Genomic DNA, 18153 nt, shown 5'->3' on the forward strand with positions numbered 1-18153 from the left:
TTTTCTGAGTGAAGCCACATTGCGTCTTTCTTTCAGAAATGAATAAATAAAACACAAATTGCATACTTAAACTCTTCTGCTCCCTTATGAATCAGTTGACTAGTCAAGCACAATCCTCAGTCACACCTAGGATTCCATCTCTCCCAGCAACTCAGAGCTGCATTCAGCAGTGCTTGCTATACACAGGACAGCAGAAAGCAGGCTGGCTTGATGCCTCTAAATATTTCCACAGTCCACTCTGCATTTCACATGTTTGCTTTTGCTCAGTGCAGAACTCCAGGTTTTAATGCGGTTTCTTCCAAAGCCATCTGCTGCACTGGCTCACACATAACTGAACCGCAGAAGCCGTCACTCAGTCGCGTCGGCCTCGGTTTCCACGGCAGAACTTGCGTGCCTAAAGGACACTCACCTGCGCGGCAGCCCGGCTCCCTCCCCCTCTGCCGAGAGTGGCGCAGACGCTGCTAACCTCTCCCAGGAGCTACAAGACGACCAGGAGAGTAGGCATCCTCCAAAGTGACAACACTCAGCTCTGTTTTGCCCTTCTCTAGTCCTGCACAGACTCAAGATGGCTAATCCCACCGGTCTGCGCATTTCACAGCATGCCTACGATTCACCTCGGGAGCAGCCCGCTGCCAGCTGGGCTCTGGTACGGATGATGAGTCTGGTCCCGGGGAGAGGCAAGCACCCGGTGCCCGTCTGCTGCCGCTCACCGCTACAAGTGCCGCCTTCCAGCCCGGGTCTGCGGATGCTGAGGCTGCTCTGTGCTCTGCAAGGGCTCTGCTGGGGCTCAGCACCAGGCAAGGCTGGGCCCGCTCTCACCTCACATTCCTCTGACAGCTTTGCATCAGACAAGCCCTTTCTAAGCGCATCGACTGATCCTTCTGCTTTTTCATTTCAGTAAGACTCTCATCCAGGCAAACAGATTACAATTAGTTATACAAATCAAATTGTCAAGAACCAAAACACTATATATTCACAGTTGAAAGCCTGTATCTCAACAGGATGTTTTGTCTGCCCCACTCTTGATTTGTTTTTGGTTGGAAATGCAATTTCACTTTCCTCCTCATCTAGAAGTACCATGACTGGGAAAATACCAGCGAGTTGGTGGTATTCAAAAGGCAGTGCAGTCTGGAGTTTGTGAATGAAGGAGACCCTTCCCCAATTCCAAACCATACTAAAAAAAACGAAAACGTAAAAGGGACTTTCCATCTTTAAGAAACAACTGACAGTTTAAAAGTGAATGTACAGCTTATTCACAGGTGAGAAGGAAGGGAACCTTCCAGGTGAATTTGCTTTACCTTGGAAATGGCTGAGGCAGGCAAGCATTTTCGGTCACTACCTCTCTGTCTTAAGCCCTGTTTCATCTTAAAAATAAATTAAGGAGCCAGAAAGCAGGAAGAGGACAAATGATAATTCTTTACTCCTTGAGGGACTGGGTTGTTCTCCCTCCTGCCACCATGACTGTGACTGTTGGTTTGTTCATCCATCCATCTGTCCTGCAGCACAAGAGTTGAGGTTTTATAGAGTTTTTGTTCTCAGTCCTGCTCTGAGCTGGCATGGGAGAAAGCCGGCCTGAAGCGCTAGCGGCTGCTGTTCTTAATCGCTTCCTTTGCTGCAATGATCAGAGGAGTCAGGCTGGAGAGAGGCTTGGCTAATTTTAAAAATGGATGCTGCCCAAAGGAAAAAAAGAAACAAACCATTACTTTCCAAACTCAGGTACTCACAGGCTCAAGCAGTGTTCCTCTGGTTACCAGGAATACGCAGAAATAGGACTGAGGGGACCATCTGCACCTGCATCTTCATGTCCAGTACCCTGCTATCACAGGCAAACATGGCCCGTAATCCTGTTAATCCGTTTATCAAGGTGTCTTCAGCTTGCTGGGATTTTTGTCCTGCCAGTGCTCTGGGAATGCTGTTTGCTGTCTCAGGGCATTCTTCCTTTCAGGAAACTCAAGATACTTACTTAGAAAACTCCTGTTTTCTAAAGACATGGGCTATTTTAGTTGTCAGAAAAGATGAGGGGCGTAAGCCATTCCTTGGGGAAGTCCCATACCTCTAGGAAATGTTTATCCCAGTAGTATTTAGGCCCATGTGTTGTTCTGAAGGCCACTGAGGTACAGGTTTCAGCACCAAGACAAGAGCAGGAGACAAGTGATAGCACTGATGGACTCAGCTCTGGGTTGCAGTGAGAGCAGCATCTCCCATCCGATCCCCTGCCCCTCCTGTGCTGGCTGGCTGGTGCCTTCACAGCAGGGCCAGCCAAATGGCACATGCTGCAACTCCCTATCTGCTACAGAACCTGGCAGTAAACCTGTAGCAGTGCCCAGCTACTCAGCTGTGCCAGGCAGCAAGTGGAACTGTGACAAGTCTCACTCACCTGTCCCTGTTTTGGTGGCAGAAACCTCTAAGAGCGGGGCAGGATGGACAAGATGGGGCCTGTCTGATATGAGCACCCCACAGTTCCTTCCTTCCCACAGCCAAATCTCTGACTGCTTGGCTGTGACTGATTTCATTGGGTTCCTCCCTGGTCACATCTCTGTATTTGGCAGTCACCAACACCATTTCAAGCCTCCATATCTGGTATCATTCCACTTCAGTTATTTTGCCACTACATAAAACTGAATATACTACTAAAATACAAAGCAGGGCCACAAAAATGATCAGAGGAACACCTCTCCTATGAGGACAGGCTGAGAGAGTTGGGGGTTTCAGCATGGAGAAGAGAAGGCTACAGGAAGACCTTATTGCAGCCTTCCAGTAATTAAAGGGGGCTTATAAGAAAGATGGGGACAGACTTTTTGGTGGGGCCTGTTACAACAGGACAAGAGGTAATGGTTTTAAACTAAAAAAGAGTAGATTCACACTGGATCTAAGGAAGAATTTTCTCATGATGAGGGTGGTGAAACCCTGGCACAGGTTGCCCTCTGGGTGGTAGATGCTCCATCCCTGGAAACATTCAAGGTGAGGTTGGACGGGGCTCTGAGCAACCTGCTCTAGTTGAAGATGCCCCTGCTCATTGCAGGGGGGTTGGACTAGACGACCTTTAGAGATCTGTTCCAACTCAAATCACTCTATGATTCTAGTTATTTTTCATTTGAAAAGCACCAAGACCAGAGACTAATACGAGGGGGTTCCATCTGATGCCTTCGAGTTTAGCTGATGAGAAAACCATTACACAGTACAGCTGTTTCACTTGCAGCTGCTTCGCATCTTACCTGCAGAAGTTCCTTGGCAGATCCTCGCCTGTCCACGTCCATCTCCAGGCAGCAGTTCAGAAAGTCGCGAAACACAGCGGACAGTCGCTCGGGGTTCTGCAGCTCTGGTGTCCCATTTGTAGCTATCAGATACAGCGCCTAGAGAAAAAGGAAACAGGAGACTCCACCTGTTTCCTTCATATCCGTAACTGCTCACATAGACCCCATTTTTTAAGGTTCAGTCTCCAGTAGCAGTTTTTTCCCTGGCAGAGGGTTAGAGATGATTTTTCTATACCAATAAAAAAACCACCTGATAGAGCCACAGCTATTGCAACATCAAAATGATCTTGCCTTGACAGCTGATTTCATTGGCTGACCTAGTTAGTAAGAACTACATCAGCAAAAGCACATTTTGCTTCTCCAAGTATTGACACTAGCTTTACAGGCTATATTAAAGAGTGAATTCGGTCTAACAATATTATTTCAAAGGATTACTATATAAAATGCCTCTCTGCAGGGCTCAGTGGTGCCTAAAGTATAGCTTCCATAAAGCAAAGGTAGTCAAGTTTTTTGTTCTGTTGTTGATAAGAGTGGTAACCAGATGAAAAAAAGCAAATCCATCAGCTTATTCCTTGGATAAAGAAACAGAAACATTCGGAACCTCATTTTCAACACAGACAGAGAAGTTGCATGCACAAATATGTTATGAAGAAAACACATAGTTGGGCAGATCGGAGCCACCTGCAACTATGTCTTTTTCAGCAGTCTCCAAATTCCAGATCAGCTTCATTTATATGGCAAAAGAAAAAATTTTAATGGTCTAATCAGAAAAATGAGTAATTCCATCCCTATGGTAACCTTGTGCTAATTTTGATACTCGGGTAAATACATTAATGATGTCCCCATCCCAGAAATTGCCAGGGAAGAATGGGAGGTTTTGGCAGTTGGGTTATTGAAAGCTCAGGCTTAGTGACATGGAGAAAGTGGCTTCAACTATGAAAGAAATATGTTCACTAAGTATTTCAGCAAAAACGGACAGGAAGCAGAATAGACTATGTTGCCTTTAAACTACAATCTTCATGTTTCACGCAAGCTTCCCAGTGAGAAGAATTGAGGGGGTAGTTCATCTCTCAAAACCACTGTTTCAGAAAAGTGTACCTTTATTTGGTTTGTTTTAGGAATGACAACATTAAATCTGTTACACTTGGTTCATGTTTTCAGGGTCATCTTCACAAACAGCAGAGCTGGAACAACTTAAAACCCAAAGCAAAGTGTCACCTGAGAACTGGGACTATTCGTCTGTGTTAAGGGTTGAGTCCTCTGTGAATTCCTTTCCATGACGTGCATGAATGTCCAGCTGCTCATCTGAATGCAGAGTCATTCTCTACAAACAGGCCTACCCAAACACTTGAGAATTCCAGCCGTTCTCCTCAATAGCATCTAGCCTAAGTTAAGCTTAAGTTTCCTAAGCAAAGCCAAGGACGCTCACTTACATGCAGCTGACAGCGTTCATGCAGCTTAGCAAGTCTTCCTGATATTCCTCAGGCCAAGGAATTACAACATAATTTTGCAAAACATAGGGTGAGCATTATCCAGCGTGGTTCACTTGTAACCAAGGTCTAACATGATGAGAAGCTAGACAGATGAGTTCATTTCACTTTTGCAAGAGGTTACTTAGAAACATAAGACAAACGTTTTGAACTACTCAAACATAAACTTGCAGAATATGTCTAAACCACATGGTAATAATAATAGAAATAGGCCTAGGAGTCTTCCATGAAAACGTCTGCCTTAACAACAGCCCTGCACTACTGCCATTTAAATAGACTGTGACCAAACTGACTTTGTTATTATCCTCTTAAATACAGAGGAAAATTTCCAAGCCTAAAAAGGCAAATGAACTATCCTAGAGTAAAAACAATAAAAGAAGGTTTCTTTACTGTTCCCACAATGTAAGTGTCACAAAATGAGTCTTATCCTGTCCATCTGCAGCTGACCTCAGCCACCGGACACAGTGGTGAGCTGCAGTGCCTGTCCTCACTATGTTTAAATTATGCTACCCAAGGGATGTTACTTCTCCTGTGGTAAAGGACTACGGGACCGAAGTCAACCTTGGAAATTTTATTCCAGCTATGTTCACCGAACTCTGAAACAGGAGTGCCAGGACAAATGGAGCTCTTTTAGTTACTCGTTTCTTCACAGAACATGAATCATGAGGAAGAGTCACCTTCAGCTAGATACTGCACCTTTTAAATATTTCTACAACAACAGAAGAAGGTCTATGGGAAGCTGAAGTACCTTCATATGTCTTTTGGTTTCCTATGATACAGCCGGCAAAGAAAAACAACTACTGTACAAAGGAAATGAGTGTTTGCAGTAGCTGCAAAGGGGCAATAAGCTCATTAATTTGTTTAGCATACCAAGAAACAAGAAAGGATTCAGCATACAATTACAGTTGCAGTTGGTGAAAACGATAGCCTAAAAGTTATCCAGGCCACCCAGATATGTGACAGAACCACATACAGAGGAAACCTGAAACTGTAGAAGATCCACAGCATTTGCAAAATATGCTACAGTTTTGAGGAAAACTGATGCGCTGTGGTTAATATTTGAGGAAAATTGATGCGCTGTGGTTAATAAATGGAAAAGCTAACAGAAATGCTTAGAGTTATTTTTGTTTGGTTGGGTTTTTTTAATTGTAACTGGGGAGGTCCAAGCTGCATTTCAAAGGATATTTATCACACCAGTGTCTGCCTCCCAGGCCCTAGGCATATGCCTGATGGAAGGAAATCACAGTGAAAGAAAATAAATACCATCACAGAAATATCCAGGACACTCATGGCTGGAAAATTGTTCACTCCTGCGAGTTCTGCATAAGCTGGAAAGAACCTGAGCAGCATGGGATGCGTTCGCTTTACATGTGGAAAACAACAAATGCATCTACATTAAGACTGCTGTCAACTCTAGGATTAATGATCTTTTAATGCCCTTACGATTTATTTATGTATTTAAATTAGTGTCAGCTCCTGTATACCTTCCATTATTAAAACAATCATTCATAAAAATGAAAGAGCATCCCTTTGTTTCCAGGCTTTGCAGAATTCCCTGAATGTGGTCTAAATGTGACTTAAACCCAACAATACTGTGTGCCATCAGCTAAAAAACTTTGCTGTAAAAAGTTGCCTTGCTTATAAGCAATCCTGTTTGAGTGCAGCTGAGACTGTTCACTGAAGTCTCTGATTACACATACAACAGCAGATGGATCCTGTCCCAGTTGGGGTTCATTTACCTTAATAAAGCGAGCCAATAACTGGGGAACTTCAGGCAGTCCATCACAGGCTGTTCAGTGTTCCTAGCTCAGGGGCAACAACCTCTGCAAAAGAGTCCAGGAAGCCAATACAGATGGTACCAACTTCAGATGCCTGATTTTTATCTACTGCAATTTTACTAAGATACCTGAAAATACCTTGAAGCTCTAAGTGTTCAAGTTGATCTTAAATCCAGCAGGAGATGAGACATGTATGGAGGAAAAGAGCATATCAAATAATCTGGGCAAGGGCAGGAATAGCTGAATGTGAATTTGGTCAGAGATGAGAAATCCAGTGATCTTTCTAACAGTTGACCTCAGGCTTCTCCAGGAGCCCTAATCAACACTTGAGGTTAAGGAAGCAGGGATTTTACAGCATCCAGACCAGTAATGCTAATTCTCTTCACCTGTTTTTGCTGCCTTATACAAGGCAAATGCATTTTTTGCAAGGGTCTTGCATGGAAACAAGTGGAATATGAGGTCCTCTCTTTGCAGGAAACTGAAGCAAAACTGGTGATGTGCAGAAGTCTCTGCTGGTAAAACTGGGCTGCAGTGACACAGGCCTACTGCCACCCTGCCAGCTAAGCTGCACTCTTCTTACTCAGCATCAGTCTGAATCCAAACCTGTTTCTTTCTTATCCGCCGTCACAAGGTGGCACAGCACACACCGCTCCACATGTGTGCACTGGAACCAAAAACCCCAGGGCGCCTACCAAACCAAATGAAGTTTTCCAAGAAAACTCAGGAGCCTATTTTCAAAAAGAGCATAAGATTGAAATTTGTGTAATTGTTGTATATCTTTCTTAAGCAAGGCTGGGAGTATTTCCTGACCCTTCTGTTGTTTCTTCTTTCAGTCTGCAGTACACAGGCTGGGTGCCAGAGACCAGAGAGAGCACAGCCTTACTGCTGTAAGAAAAGCTAAAGGTCATGCTCCTTTTTAATTGTAGTCTTAATAAAGATTACATATGTATACACACAGGTCAAAATTAATTTCCTCATGAATTCCTGCATCCTACCAGGAATGTGCAGCATTTAACTTTGTTTCAGCTATCAGTCATGAGGTTTTATCTTGGTATACATTCCTCCACTATTACATGCTTATTTGGTGTAAGAACTGATCATTTCATTTTAAGGAATTAGGATAAAATTGAAAACTTCAAAACATTAAAATACATTAGTTTACTACAAGTATCTGTGCTAAAACATACTTTTAGAAATGTATTTGGTAATAAGCAATTATGGCATTACTATAACCAGTGACGCTTCCTGAAAAGCTCAAGTAAGCAATCAGCACTGATCTGAATCTTTTTCAGACTTGTCCTGCAGATACAGTTGAAATGCTTTTCATAAAAATTCCCCAATTGGAGGAACTTGCCACTGACAAATTCTTGTCATTCAGAGATACAGCTCAAAGAGAGTTCAAAAACCACATGAGAAATTTCAAGCACTGTTGAGGGCAAAAATGACATTTCTGAACTGGCTACATGTCACTTCTCTTTTGAGGTTCCCCCACTGACAAAACGAAAGCTACAGTATATGCTGATGTGCTCCAGTGACATTTTTAGAAGCAGGCCTTGGTGGAACTAGTTCAAGCTGATGTGACTGGGATTTTGTCTCATGGGAGACAAAACATGGGACAGATTAGAATGACAGTGGTATCCGATTTTAGTCGTGCCTTACCCTGAGAGGATTTTCATTAAGGTAAGGAGGTTCTCCTTCCACCATTTCTATTGCCATGATCCCAAGCGACCAGATGTCCACTTTGGGGCCGTACGCTTTTCTTGTCACCACTTCTGGTGCCATCCAGTAAGGAGTCCCGACCATTGTGCTCCGTTTACTCTGCTCAGGGGTGATCTGAGCACAGAAGCCAAAATCAGCTGAGGAGAAAAGCAAGTATTGTTAAAGCCAGCTTGAATTATGAAACCAAGCAAAAGAAATCCCTACTATATGCCTGAGAAAGCGTTGCTGAATCTATCTGGAAAAGCAGCCATGCTCTGTTTACTCAGTGCTGTAGCCAAGGAAATACTGAACTGGCCACTTAAAAAAACCCTCAAGTTTCATGCAGTGGCTTTTGTTCACTTGAAGCTTTAGATTCTAACTTCCTCCCTCTGGAAGGGACATTCACAAACCGAAGCCACTCTTTACACCTTTTTCCTTTCTATACCTCTCTGTACGTTGGAACTGTGCTTTTAGCTTGCAGCAGTGGTCACCGCACTACCACAGGCATAACTTTTGGGTAATTGGCAGTCAGTCAAAAGCAGCCCCACACCACATCCTGGGAACGTCATGCCTGACCAAGAATACCTACTCAATTTGACAGATCCATCCATTCCGAGAAGAATATTGTCACTTTTGATGTCTCTGTGAATCACTTGGTTTGAATGAAGGAAATCCAGTGCTTGCAGGCACTGACAGATAAAAAAGAAACGTGAAGGTAAAAATTAATGACCGTTATTTCATCACACAAGAAAAGAAATGGCTCTAAAAGATTTAATTTCTAGATGAATTGTGAGTAATGGCAGAATATTGTGCTGTCAAGAGGAATAGTTTGCTGCTTCGACACAGAGTAATAACTTCCTAAATGAAGGCATATTAGCTTTTGAAAGAGAAATGTCAATTATTGTTACAGACTATCCCCTGAAAGCACAAACTGAATGACTGCTGCTGCAGTGAATGTGCTATCTCCATCCATATGACAAACTATTGTTTGCCAAAGAAGAAAAAGTCCCTTCCTTCGGTATGAAGTGGATCACTTTCGGGTAGGAGGTTGCATGACAAAGATTTTATTGTTAGGCTCTACAGCAGATTTGGAAATAGCGTGTTAGTCATTTTTCAGAAGCAAACACCATTTTGGGTGGAATGCTATCCTTTTAAGCTGAGGACTGTGATAAATGAGCCTCTATTTTTCTTTGCTGTTATTTTAAAATTCCGCCACCAGCATGTTTGCTTTTACAGGCAAGGAATGCAGTACAGACATGCTCCAGGCAAATGTTTAGAGAGGCAAAGTTGAGAATAGTAAAACTGGAGAGAAAAAAAAAAAAAAGAAAAAAAGAAAAGAGATAGTACAATAACAGTATATAAGAGTAAAGTAACAGAGTATAAGAAGTGCAGTGACACTGGCAGGCAGTTCACTTAAGATGTTCTTTATTCTCCGTATTATAAAAGCAACACAGAAACAAAGCTCTGAACATGAAATCACTCGCGTTCTTACCACCTGTTCAGAAGTACCATCTTGTCCAAGCAATCAGAAGCACAGGCGGGATCCCTTACCTCCCTACAGACAGCTGCTATCTGTCCTTCATCCATACATGTCTCCGTAACAACATCGGTTAAAGAGCCTCCAGCCAAGTACTCCATAACCACCCAGAGTTCATCACCAACTAGGTAGCTGAAAGAAGAAAATGGCACTGAGATGACTGTGTATAGCTAAATTACCTTATGAAAAAGACTACAGTTGATTTTTGTTTCCAGGTCGTTTTTAAATGAAGACAGAATAAAATTAATAGACATTCCTTCTGGGCTACACAGTACTTAGAATCTGTGCAGTCTAAATGAGAGAGACACATAAGTGAAAAATTAGAGATCTTCGCTGGCAAGCAAGTGAAAAATGCAGTTCAGTAATGGCAAAGATAAACCTTGAACCAGGACATACCATGTCATCTGGTTCATCATCTTAACACATAAATTCCATGATTAACTCCAGGAACAAGGCAACACAACTTTCATAGCTGTCCATGGTAGGAGGGTGTGTACCACTGAGGACAGAAATTGGTCAACAGTTTGGAAAACCTTACATAAAATACATTCAGAAAGAGGAAAAACAATTTTAAAACTGGCAAATTATGTATTTCTGGAAACAAGAACCTAACCTCCCTCACATCCACAGCAATGGAAAATAGTGGCAACAGCCCAAGGGAAATAATTTCTATGACAATTAATCAGCACTTAGGATTAAGACATACAAAATGTGATCAACTTAAAAAAAAAAAACAACACAACAAAACAAGCCAACAACAAAACAACATGGAAGTAGGCTGATATGGCTGATGCAGGTTTTTGATAAGTCTTAAACTATATATGCCAGAAAAGATTAATGCTGACATCTCCTCCCATACACTGTATATGAGTAGATAAATAACAGAGGTCAATTTTTTGCCTGTGACCAAGGCGGGGGGGGGGTTTAAATAAACCTTTGGCTTACAGTATGTAAATGAACACGTGATACCATCAGAACTACTTACCTGTCTAAGTAGTTAACAATATTTGGATTCTTATTTTCCCTCATGACGAGGATTTCATTAATAATTAGTTCCTTTTTGGGCTGTTGTTGGAGATTCATTTGCTTTATAGCCACCTAAAACAACATTGAAAACCATTAACTTGACTAGTCTGTTGCACGCGATCAGAATGAACGTGGAGTGAGCGTTTTTGGAATGACATAGCACAGCTGTGCCAAACTGTCTTATTATTAGACATAAGAGCTCAGTAACTTACGTTACATCACCGTATTTCTCTGCTAGCCTGAATGCCAGTTACAGGAGACATGGCCATATATATTTTGTCTTGTAAAATCTGTAAAAATGGTCTTTAAACTATCAACCACAAATCTCTAACAACATTCTCTGGACCTACGTTCTTCTTAAATGCCCTTAGTTTACCACCACTATTATTATTAATGCATGTTTTGCAAGCAGGAAGTGATCTTGTTACTGTGAAAATATATAAAAACAGCTGGTGATGCTTTAGCAATTATATGATTTTTGATCACAATTTCAGCAAATGCTTTTATTCTTGACTTGATCGCGTAACTAAAAGAGCACGCACACGTACGTTACATATAAACTGCCATACTAAAAAAGATCATTATGGTTACACACAAAAAAATACATACCTAGCATGTCCTAGCTTCTTGAATTTTGATTTTTCAACTCTAAATATACATTCTTTAACACAGTTTAGATTTGCAATTATTTTCTGGGTTAAAAAAAAATAATCCATTCTATGGTATTTTCTGAATGCACCCAGGGTTATAAGCAGGGCTTAGGGATTTTAGAATCCTTGTAGACCTCTAAGAGCAGGTATAAAGTGCAGCACTGCAGGTGGGTGAGAAAATACTGGTAAGGTTCAAACGTATTTGCTGACAGCCAGAAATGATAAATCAGATACCTTAAGCTGTAGCCCCAAAGAGCAAAGGAATTCTCTAAGACACCACCTTGTCTGTTCATTACTAATATGATCACTTTTGCTCTCAACCATTGTAGCCATCCTGCCTCTGCCTCACCCTGGCTCCTCCACCCAGTCCCATTTTCCCCAGGCAGCCACTTGAGCTTTTCGTCCTGGCCTCCTTGCTGAGCCCGCTTCTGCCAGCGCTGTCCCTCCGGGCTCAGCCCTGCTTCCCTCCCTGCCTTCCAGCTCAGCTCTGGCCAAGGACTCTTACAAATTTTCCCCAGCAGTCCCAGAAGAGCCCTCCTACCCGCCACACACCTCGTGGGGACATGTGGTGGCCCTGTGGCTATTTAAAGGCTGCCCCTTGTTCCCTCCGTACACAATTTGGCCAGCCTCCCCCTCTGTCTAGTCCTGCTCCTGACACGGCACGAGAGACCACCCCTCCGCTCTCACTCCTGGGTTTCTAGCCAGACTTTCAGGCAGCGTTTGTATATAGTCAAAAACTCTTGGCTTGGAAAAGGAAAGGAATGTTAAGATGCCACTTCAAATCGGCCACTACAGGGACTGTCAAATCTAACGCTGCTTTCCTTCAAGATTTGGTTCTCACCCTCCTGGCCCCCACTTCCCTGCGAGCAGTTCACGGGCTGTAATGGGCTGTCACTGACACCAGACCTAAACACGACTGTTTTGTTTAGGAGAGATCTTTGCTCTTGATATACGCCTTCTCATTTGTCAGTGCGTGTGTGTCAACCAGCTTCAGTATGACTAAAACAAAATCGCGTCCTAAACATAATCTCTCCTTCATTAGGTCTTGCATTATACTTTGAAGATGAAACACATGATGGAAAAAATGCTAAGCAGTATTACTGTCTGAACCTGTGACTGAGATAAATTGGGACTGAATGACGGCAGCCTCCATCAGCTACTTGATGCATTAACATATTTAGTAATCAAGACAAAGCTAGTGTGTCCTTCTCTGAAAGATACCGCTTCCCTCCTTGCATTCTTTCTAGTCATTAATAAGGACAAAGTCTGTCCAAAATTAAGCAATATAATGAAGCTACTTATTCTTCACAGCAGTAGGGGAATCTGTGGCCACCCCTAAGCTTCTCCTGAGCCCTCTCGTTATGACAGATCTTTAGATTTTACAACTTGTATTGCTAAGCAGTCTATGGCCAGGTCCACAGGCAGATTTTATGCTATAAATGTACAGAGTTAAATTGTATATACAGACCAACATTCCCAGTAATAACACAACTTCATGCACGCTAGGGAACAGAGATACAACAATTTCTAAACCACTACATTTACACTGGCAATAAAAATTACATAGTTGTTATCAGGCCCAAAAGCTGGCTGGGATTTCTTTTCAGATTTCTCTCCATTAAAATACCCGTTCAGGGATGACATAACATGGTACCAGGCTGGGACCAACAATAGCGCGGAGAGCACCAACCTGTTCTGAAGACAGAGTAAGTAAAAAAGTAATTCTCTTGCAATTTGTCTTAAAAGCTACGGGTGAAGGATCAGCCCAAGCACAGAGCGCACCAAGGCTCTTACTGATTCCAGGGGACCAGGACCTCCCTCCAGGAATTCACAGGCACCTTTTCAGGCGTTAATCAACAGCTCAGTGTAATGGTTGCTGGAAAGTAGATGGCCACAGTAAGTGTTCAGTTACTGAGGCGCAGAACCCCATTGCCCTTAAAAAGCTTTCACTGAAAAGCTGAAGACAGTAGATGATGTCTTTTGCCAGCTGACACTAGTCTGTGCTTCAGAGGAACAGCCTTTGCAGTAAAGATCTATGGGAGACCCAAAAGCCCCATCCACCCTTCGCAGCTGAGGGGAAAGCACTAAATACCTGCAAAATCTGCTGGGACTGTTGACACCTACCTCTTGTCCTGTGGCGATGTCAATCGCTGTATAAACAGTTCCCGATGCCCTAGAAACAAAACAGCAGCGAAGAAATGAGCAGTTTAGTTCCTATGAGTAAAAGCAAGCCCGGACAGGAGATCTCTGCTGCCTGTAGTGTTTATAACACCTTTGTTCATCCACCCCTTCAGCCAGCAGTGCACAGCGCAGCAGCCCACCAGCCCACTGCCATGCAAAGTATCCAAGATAGAACTTATGTCCAACATGAAGAAAAAGGGATGTCCAACATGAGGAAAGGATCTAGCTTTCTCTAGCATGCAAGGAAACTATCCTCCAGCCATCCTCTGCCATGCAAGGTATCCAAGATAGAACTTACGTCCAACATGAAGAAAAAGGGATGTAAAAGGGATGTCCAACATGAGGAAAGGATCTAGCTTTCTCTAGCATGCAAGGAAACTATCCTCCAGCCATCCTGCAAGGTCACAGCTGGGGCAGGTTAAGGCATATATTGTTTCACACACAAATGGAGAACTACTCAAAACAGGGGATCTTTAGACAGCTTCTTTATGTGTCAGCAGCTGCTTCCGTTAGGTGCACCAAACACATGAAGGGATCTTCATGGTACCTGTGTTTTGCTTCTGTGGCAGACATAGGTTGTGTTGCAGGGCCACCGGAAATGAATGGCATGCTCATCTGCAGACTAGACAGTGTGGGGTTTTGTTTGCCATCTGCCTCTCGTTAAAAGAGGTTCCTCCCCTGTAATGATGTGAAGGGCCACAAAGGCCACGGATCAGAGGATTTGGGTTTAAAAGCAACTGCGGGCTTGTAAACCCTAATGGGGCTTCCTTCTGAGCTAACCACAGGTTTACACTGCCATCATTTAAGAAGTTCATGTCTGCATGGGCAGTGAGGCCGGGGAGAGAATTCTGAGAAGCGGGAACAGTCATCTGGGCAAGTGTCCCACTGACTGAAAATGCCACAATCAGTTTGCTCATTTTTACATGATCCCTCGGCTTGTTTGTATACCTGCAGGCTGAAATATTTCTGAAGCATTTTAATTCAACAGGCACCAGAGACTGTATGTCTGTGTTGAGAACAATGTTCTCATTGGGCACGCTATGTATCCTTTTAATATAAATGCAAATGCATTTTCCTATGACTAATTGTTGAGATTAATCTAATTTGTTTTCATAAAAAGCCAACACCATTTATTCAGACTTGCTAACACTGTGCTGTACCTCCTGAGCAAAGTCCTGTCAGGGTTTATTTAAAAACAGCTATTTAAATTAGGATGTTTTTGGTATGCTCCAGGCCATCTGTGAGGAGTTTAGATAAAGGTGAGTAATTTAAGTAAAGCTGTAAATTAATTGCAAGGGCTCTGCAATTCCACATTGCAAACTTTTACTTCTAAGCAACTATAATTTCTGATCTGTATCTAACTTTTAAATGCTTCTGTAGTATCTCGGTTTTAATACAGTTAGGCAAGTACCAGGGCCCACAATTAGATCTGTGTCACTGTGATGCAGTGCAGTACAAGTTAAAAAAGCCAACCTGAACCCAGGCTGCTCAAGGCTCCATACTTATTAGTCTTTCTAGCAAGAGCTAATATTGCTTGAGCAAACACAGCCTCTTTATCAAGCATTAGTTAACCAAGTTTCCTCTGGTGTCAGCAGCATTTTCAGTCCTCAGCTGCAGACAGATGACAAACCAGAGACTCAGCGCTGAAGCTGACCTGTTCTTCAGTAACCATTCACTGCAAAGTGGCTGCAAAACCATCACGCTATTTATTAACTTACCAGCTGTATGAAGCCACGAAGTGCTATGTGCTAGTCAAGTTGCTTTTCCTTACATAAGAAGTTGCTCTCTACCTGCAGTTCTCTGAGCAGCCACGTCTCTGGCTGCCTTGCAGTGCTCTCACTAGCAGCTACTAAAAAACTACTCACTTCCAACACTACTAGTGCCTTTGGCATAACTGTACCCAACTCACTGCAAAGGCGGGCAGCTCAGGAACTGGTACCTGCATCAATTAGGCACATCAGCACCACCCGAGGCAGTGCATTTCAGCCCAGCCTTGCTGCAGGCAGACGCACTAACTCCAGCCATGCAGCAGTCTGGTTCCTCCTGATCATCCTCTTTGATTACCTTTGTGATGACTTTTTCTTTCAGATCTTTCCCCATCACTGTAAATTGACCTGCAGCGTTACAGTCATGAGGTGGTTACGGCAGCACTCGCACTGCTTTGTAAGAAGGGCATGCAATCTTCAGGCTGTACTAAAATCTGGAGGAAATCAATTCAGATACCCTTTTAGGCCAGATATTAGCCACTTATCTTTCCACCAGTTGTTGAGGCACCTTTGTACAAGCTCACTCCTAGGACTGTCCAAATAAAAGACCGTGAGGGTGATGGCCATATTCTCACGGTGACAGCAATAATCTGCTTCACACGCATGTTTATTCTGACTTTCACTTCTTCAGTTGACACTTATCTTTTGAGAGACTGGCACAGCTCTAAGTGTCCACTGACATTTTACAAATGACAATAAGAACCAAAGCTTCGGGTAGAACATAAGCTGGAATCCAAGAAAGAGTTTTTATAGAATGAATGGAACAGAAACACCTTCCCACAAGTGCCCTACCAAACAAGATATATCTACGATAAAGCCTGCCAGAGAAAGAGCATGAGTGTGTCTGGCTTTCTGCAGTACGTATCAGTTCTAAGTCAGCAACATGCTACCCTGAGTTCAAACACTGACAGCAGTGTGATCCTGGCGTTACAAAAGGCAGTAGTCCTCCTGGAATTGCAACACAGCCAAGGAAACTTTGACCAAGCGGGAGGGGGGAGGCTGTTCATACTTAAAATGCAAGTCAGATACCTAATTTTGATGTAATTTCTTTTGCTCTTGCCTCCTCACATAGGAAATGTATAAAATCAACCCTATTTACAGTGAGCGCAGTTGGGTTTCAAAAGGGAATAGCTTGGTTGATTATTTTCAGTAAACTCCTAAAACCTGCAGGATCCACAAGTGGTCTGCCATCAGGCAGATGATGCATTTTCTCATCAAGTACTTTGTGCATCAACACTGTGTTTATTACTAAATTTTTGGGTTTTAATACCTCTGCTAGAAAAGAGAACTTATCATTTAACCTCTGGTTTCAGTTTCTAAACTATGTGGTTATAATTCTGATCACTCAATATATTTTTTTAAGCAAAATAATTAAAAGAAATATTACTGAGAACTGTTATTTATCTGACGGCTATCAGGTGGTAACTTGCTCTTTTAGGCAGTAAAGTTTCTTCTCCTTTCTTTAGTGTGGCCATATTATTTTGAGACATACAAAAAAATATTTCTCCTAAGAAAATAAGCAAACAGGTGCCACACACTTGAGATCTTGACGGTAGATCTTCCAGGTCCTGCTCCTTGCTGCAGATGAGGCATTGCCAGCATCAAGTTGTCTTTGGCCATGCCTTCTGACCACCGTTATAAATTCTGATCAGTACTGAGAGACAGGAGAATGTAAACCCAGTGTCTAAACATATTTCGAGCTTGCCCGACTTCACACTTGATATTACACCAGCAAAGTACCTGGCCCATGTTTTTGTATAAGTAACTGTGATTGGACTTACCCTTGGCCAATTTTTTCAAATCGTGTATATTTCTTCTTAGGATCTCCCACGCTCACAATGCTCCCTGAAAGAAACAAAATTAAAGATGCTCACTTCAAATTGGAGATACCACCTTCCAGCAGATCAGAAATGCAGTCCACTGTCTGGGGTTGTGAGTCGTTTGTAGTCAGTTGCGTAACAACCACCACCACCACCACAATACAGGCATGCAGGCAGCTCCGTAGCAGAGATGCCCTCCACGAAGACCGATTTTCTACAGTCCTTTGGAGAGTTACCTTGACAGGAAACTAAGAACATGGAAAAACATTTGCAGGAGACAGGTATCAGAAAGAACAAGTACCAATGCAAGTGTTTGTTGTCTATAAACATTAAAGGGAGCTGGAACAACAGAGCCTTTATTTTCTTAGGAAAAAATACTCGGTGTGATTCAACAGAAGGTTTAATATTTCTGAAGATTAAATGCACCTTGGTTTCTGCAATCAATTTTTAAGAACAGGTGCCATTTTCAGAACAGAAAGAATATTGCCGAGTGTTTCCAGGAGGGGATCTTCTCAACCCTTCAGCAGTTTGCTAAAAGAATGCCTTCAGGTTTTTACAGAACATAAGATTATGTTATAATCAATAATTATGGGTCTTTAGGAACTATCACCCTCATAATTTGCTGCCAGGCTAAGTTCTGAAGAAGACCTTGCTTATGCCATTTTAAGAACCACACCGCTCGTCTTCAACCTGGCTCGGATTGACTCGCATTTACCTCGCACTCTCCACACTGCACACATGCTGATCTTCATGAACAAGCACAGCCGTGCCGGGTAACAAGAACAGCAATATTCCTCAGGCTGTAGGGTTACACAGACAGCTGCGCAAATGAGATGCTGATAATTCCAGCAGTAAGGCTCAGAAGCCAGGCCAGACGGGGTGCTGCCGCCTCCCGGCAGCTCTGCGCTGCAGCAGCGGGAAGGCCGGGCCGGGGCGGCCGGCCCACGGCGCGG

At 43.0% G+C, this 18153-nt stretch overlaps 1 protein-coding gene across 4 annotated transcripts in view; it reads right to left on the reverse strand.

The window, feature by feature from the left end:
• Positions 1-1410: 1410 nt before the first annotated feature.
• LOC104619758 (serine/threonine-protein kinase PAK 3) overlaps positions 1411-18153 on the reverse strand; it is a 39219-nt gene continuing 22476 nt past the window's right edge. For all 4 annotated transcript variants that reach the window (XM_010285752.1, XM_010285753.1, XM_010285751.1 and 1 more), the window contains 8 exons: positions 17162-17225; positions 13558-13606; positions 10743-10855; positions 9772-9889; positions 8810-8909; positions 8182-8378; positions 3216-3353; positions 1411-1670 (listed from right to left, as the gene is read on the reverse strand). In XM_010285752.1, the coding sequence (XP_010284054.1) occupies positions 1581-1670; positions 3216-3353; positions 8182-8378; positions 8810-8909; positions 9772-9889; positions 10743-10855; positions 13558-13606; positions 17162-17225 (869 nt within the window). In that variant the 3' untranslated portion in view covers positions 1411-1580. The remainder of the gene's footprint in view (positions 1671-3215; positions 3354-8181; positions 8379-8809; positions 8910-9771; positions 9890-10742; positions 10856-13557; positions 13607-17161; positions 17226-18153) is intronic.

This window comes from Phaethon lepturus, unplaced genomic scaffold, assembly GCF_000687285.1.
Source record: "Phaethon lepturus isolate BGI_N335 unplaced genomic scaffold, ASM68728v1 scaffold3584, whole genome shotgun sequence".
Lineage (NCBI taxonomy): Eukaryota > Metazoa > Chordata > Aves > Phaethontiformes > Phaethontidae > Phaethon > Phaethon lepturus.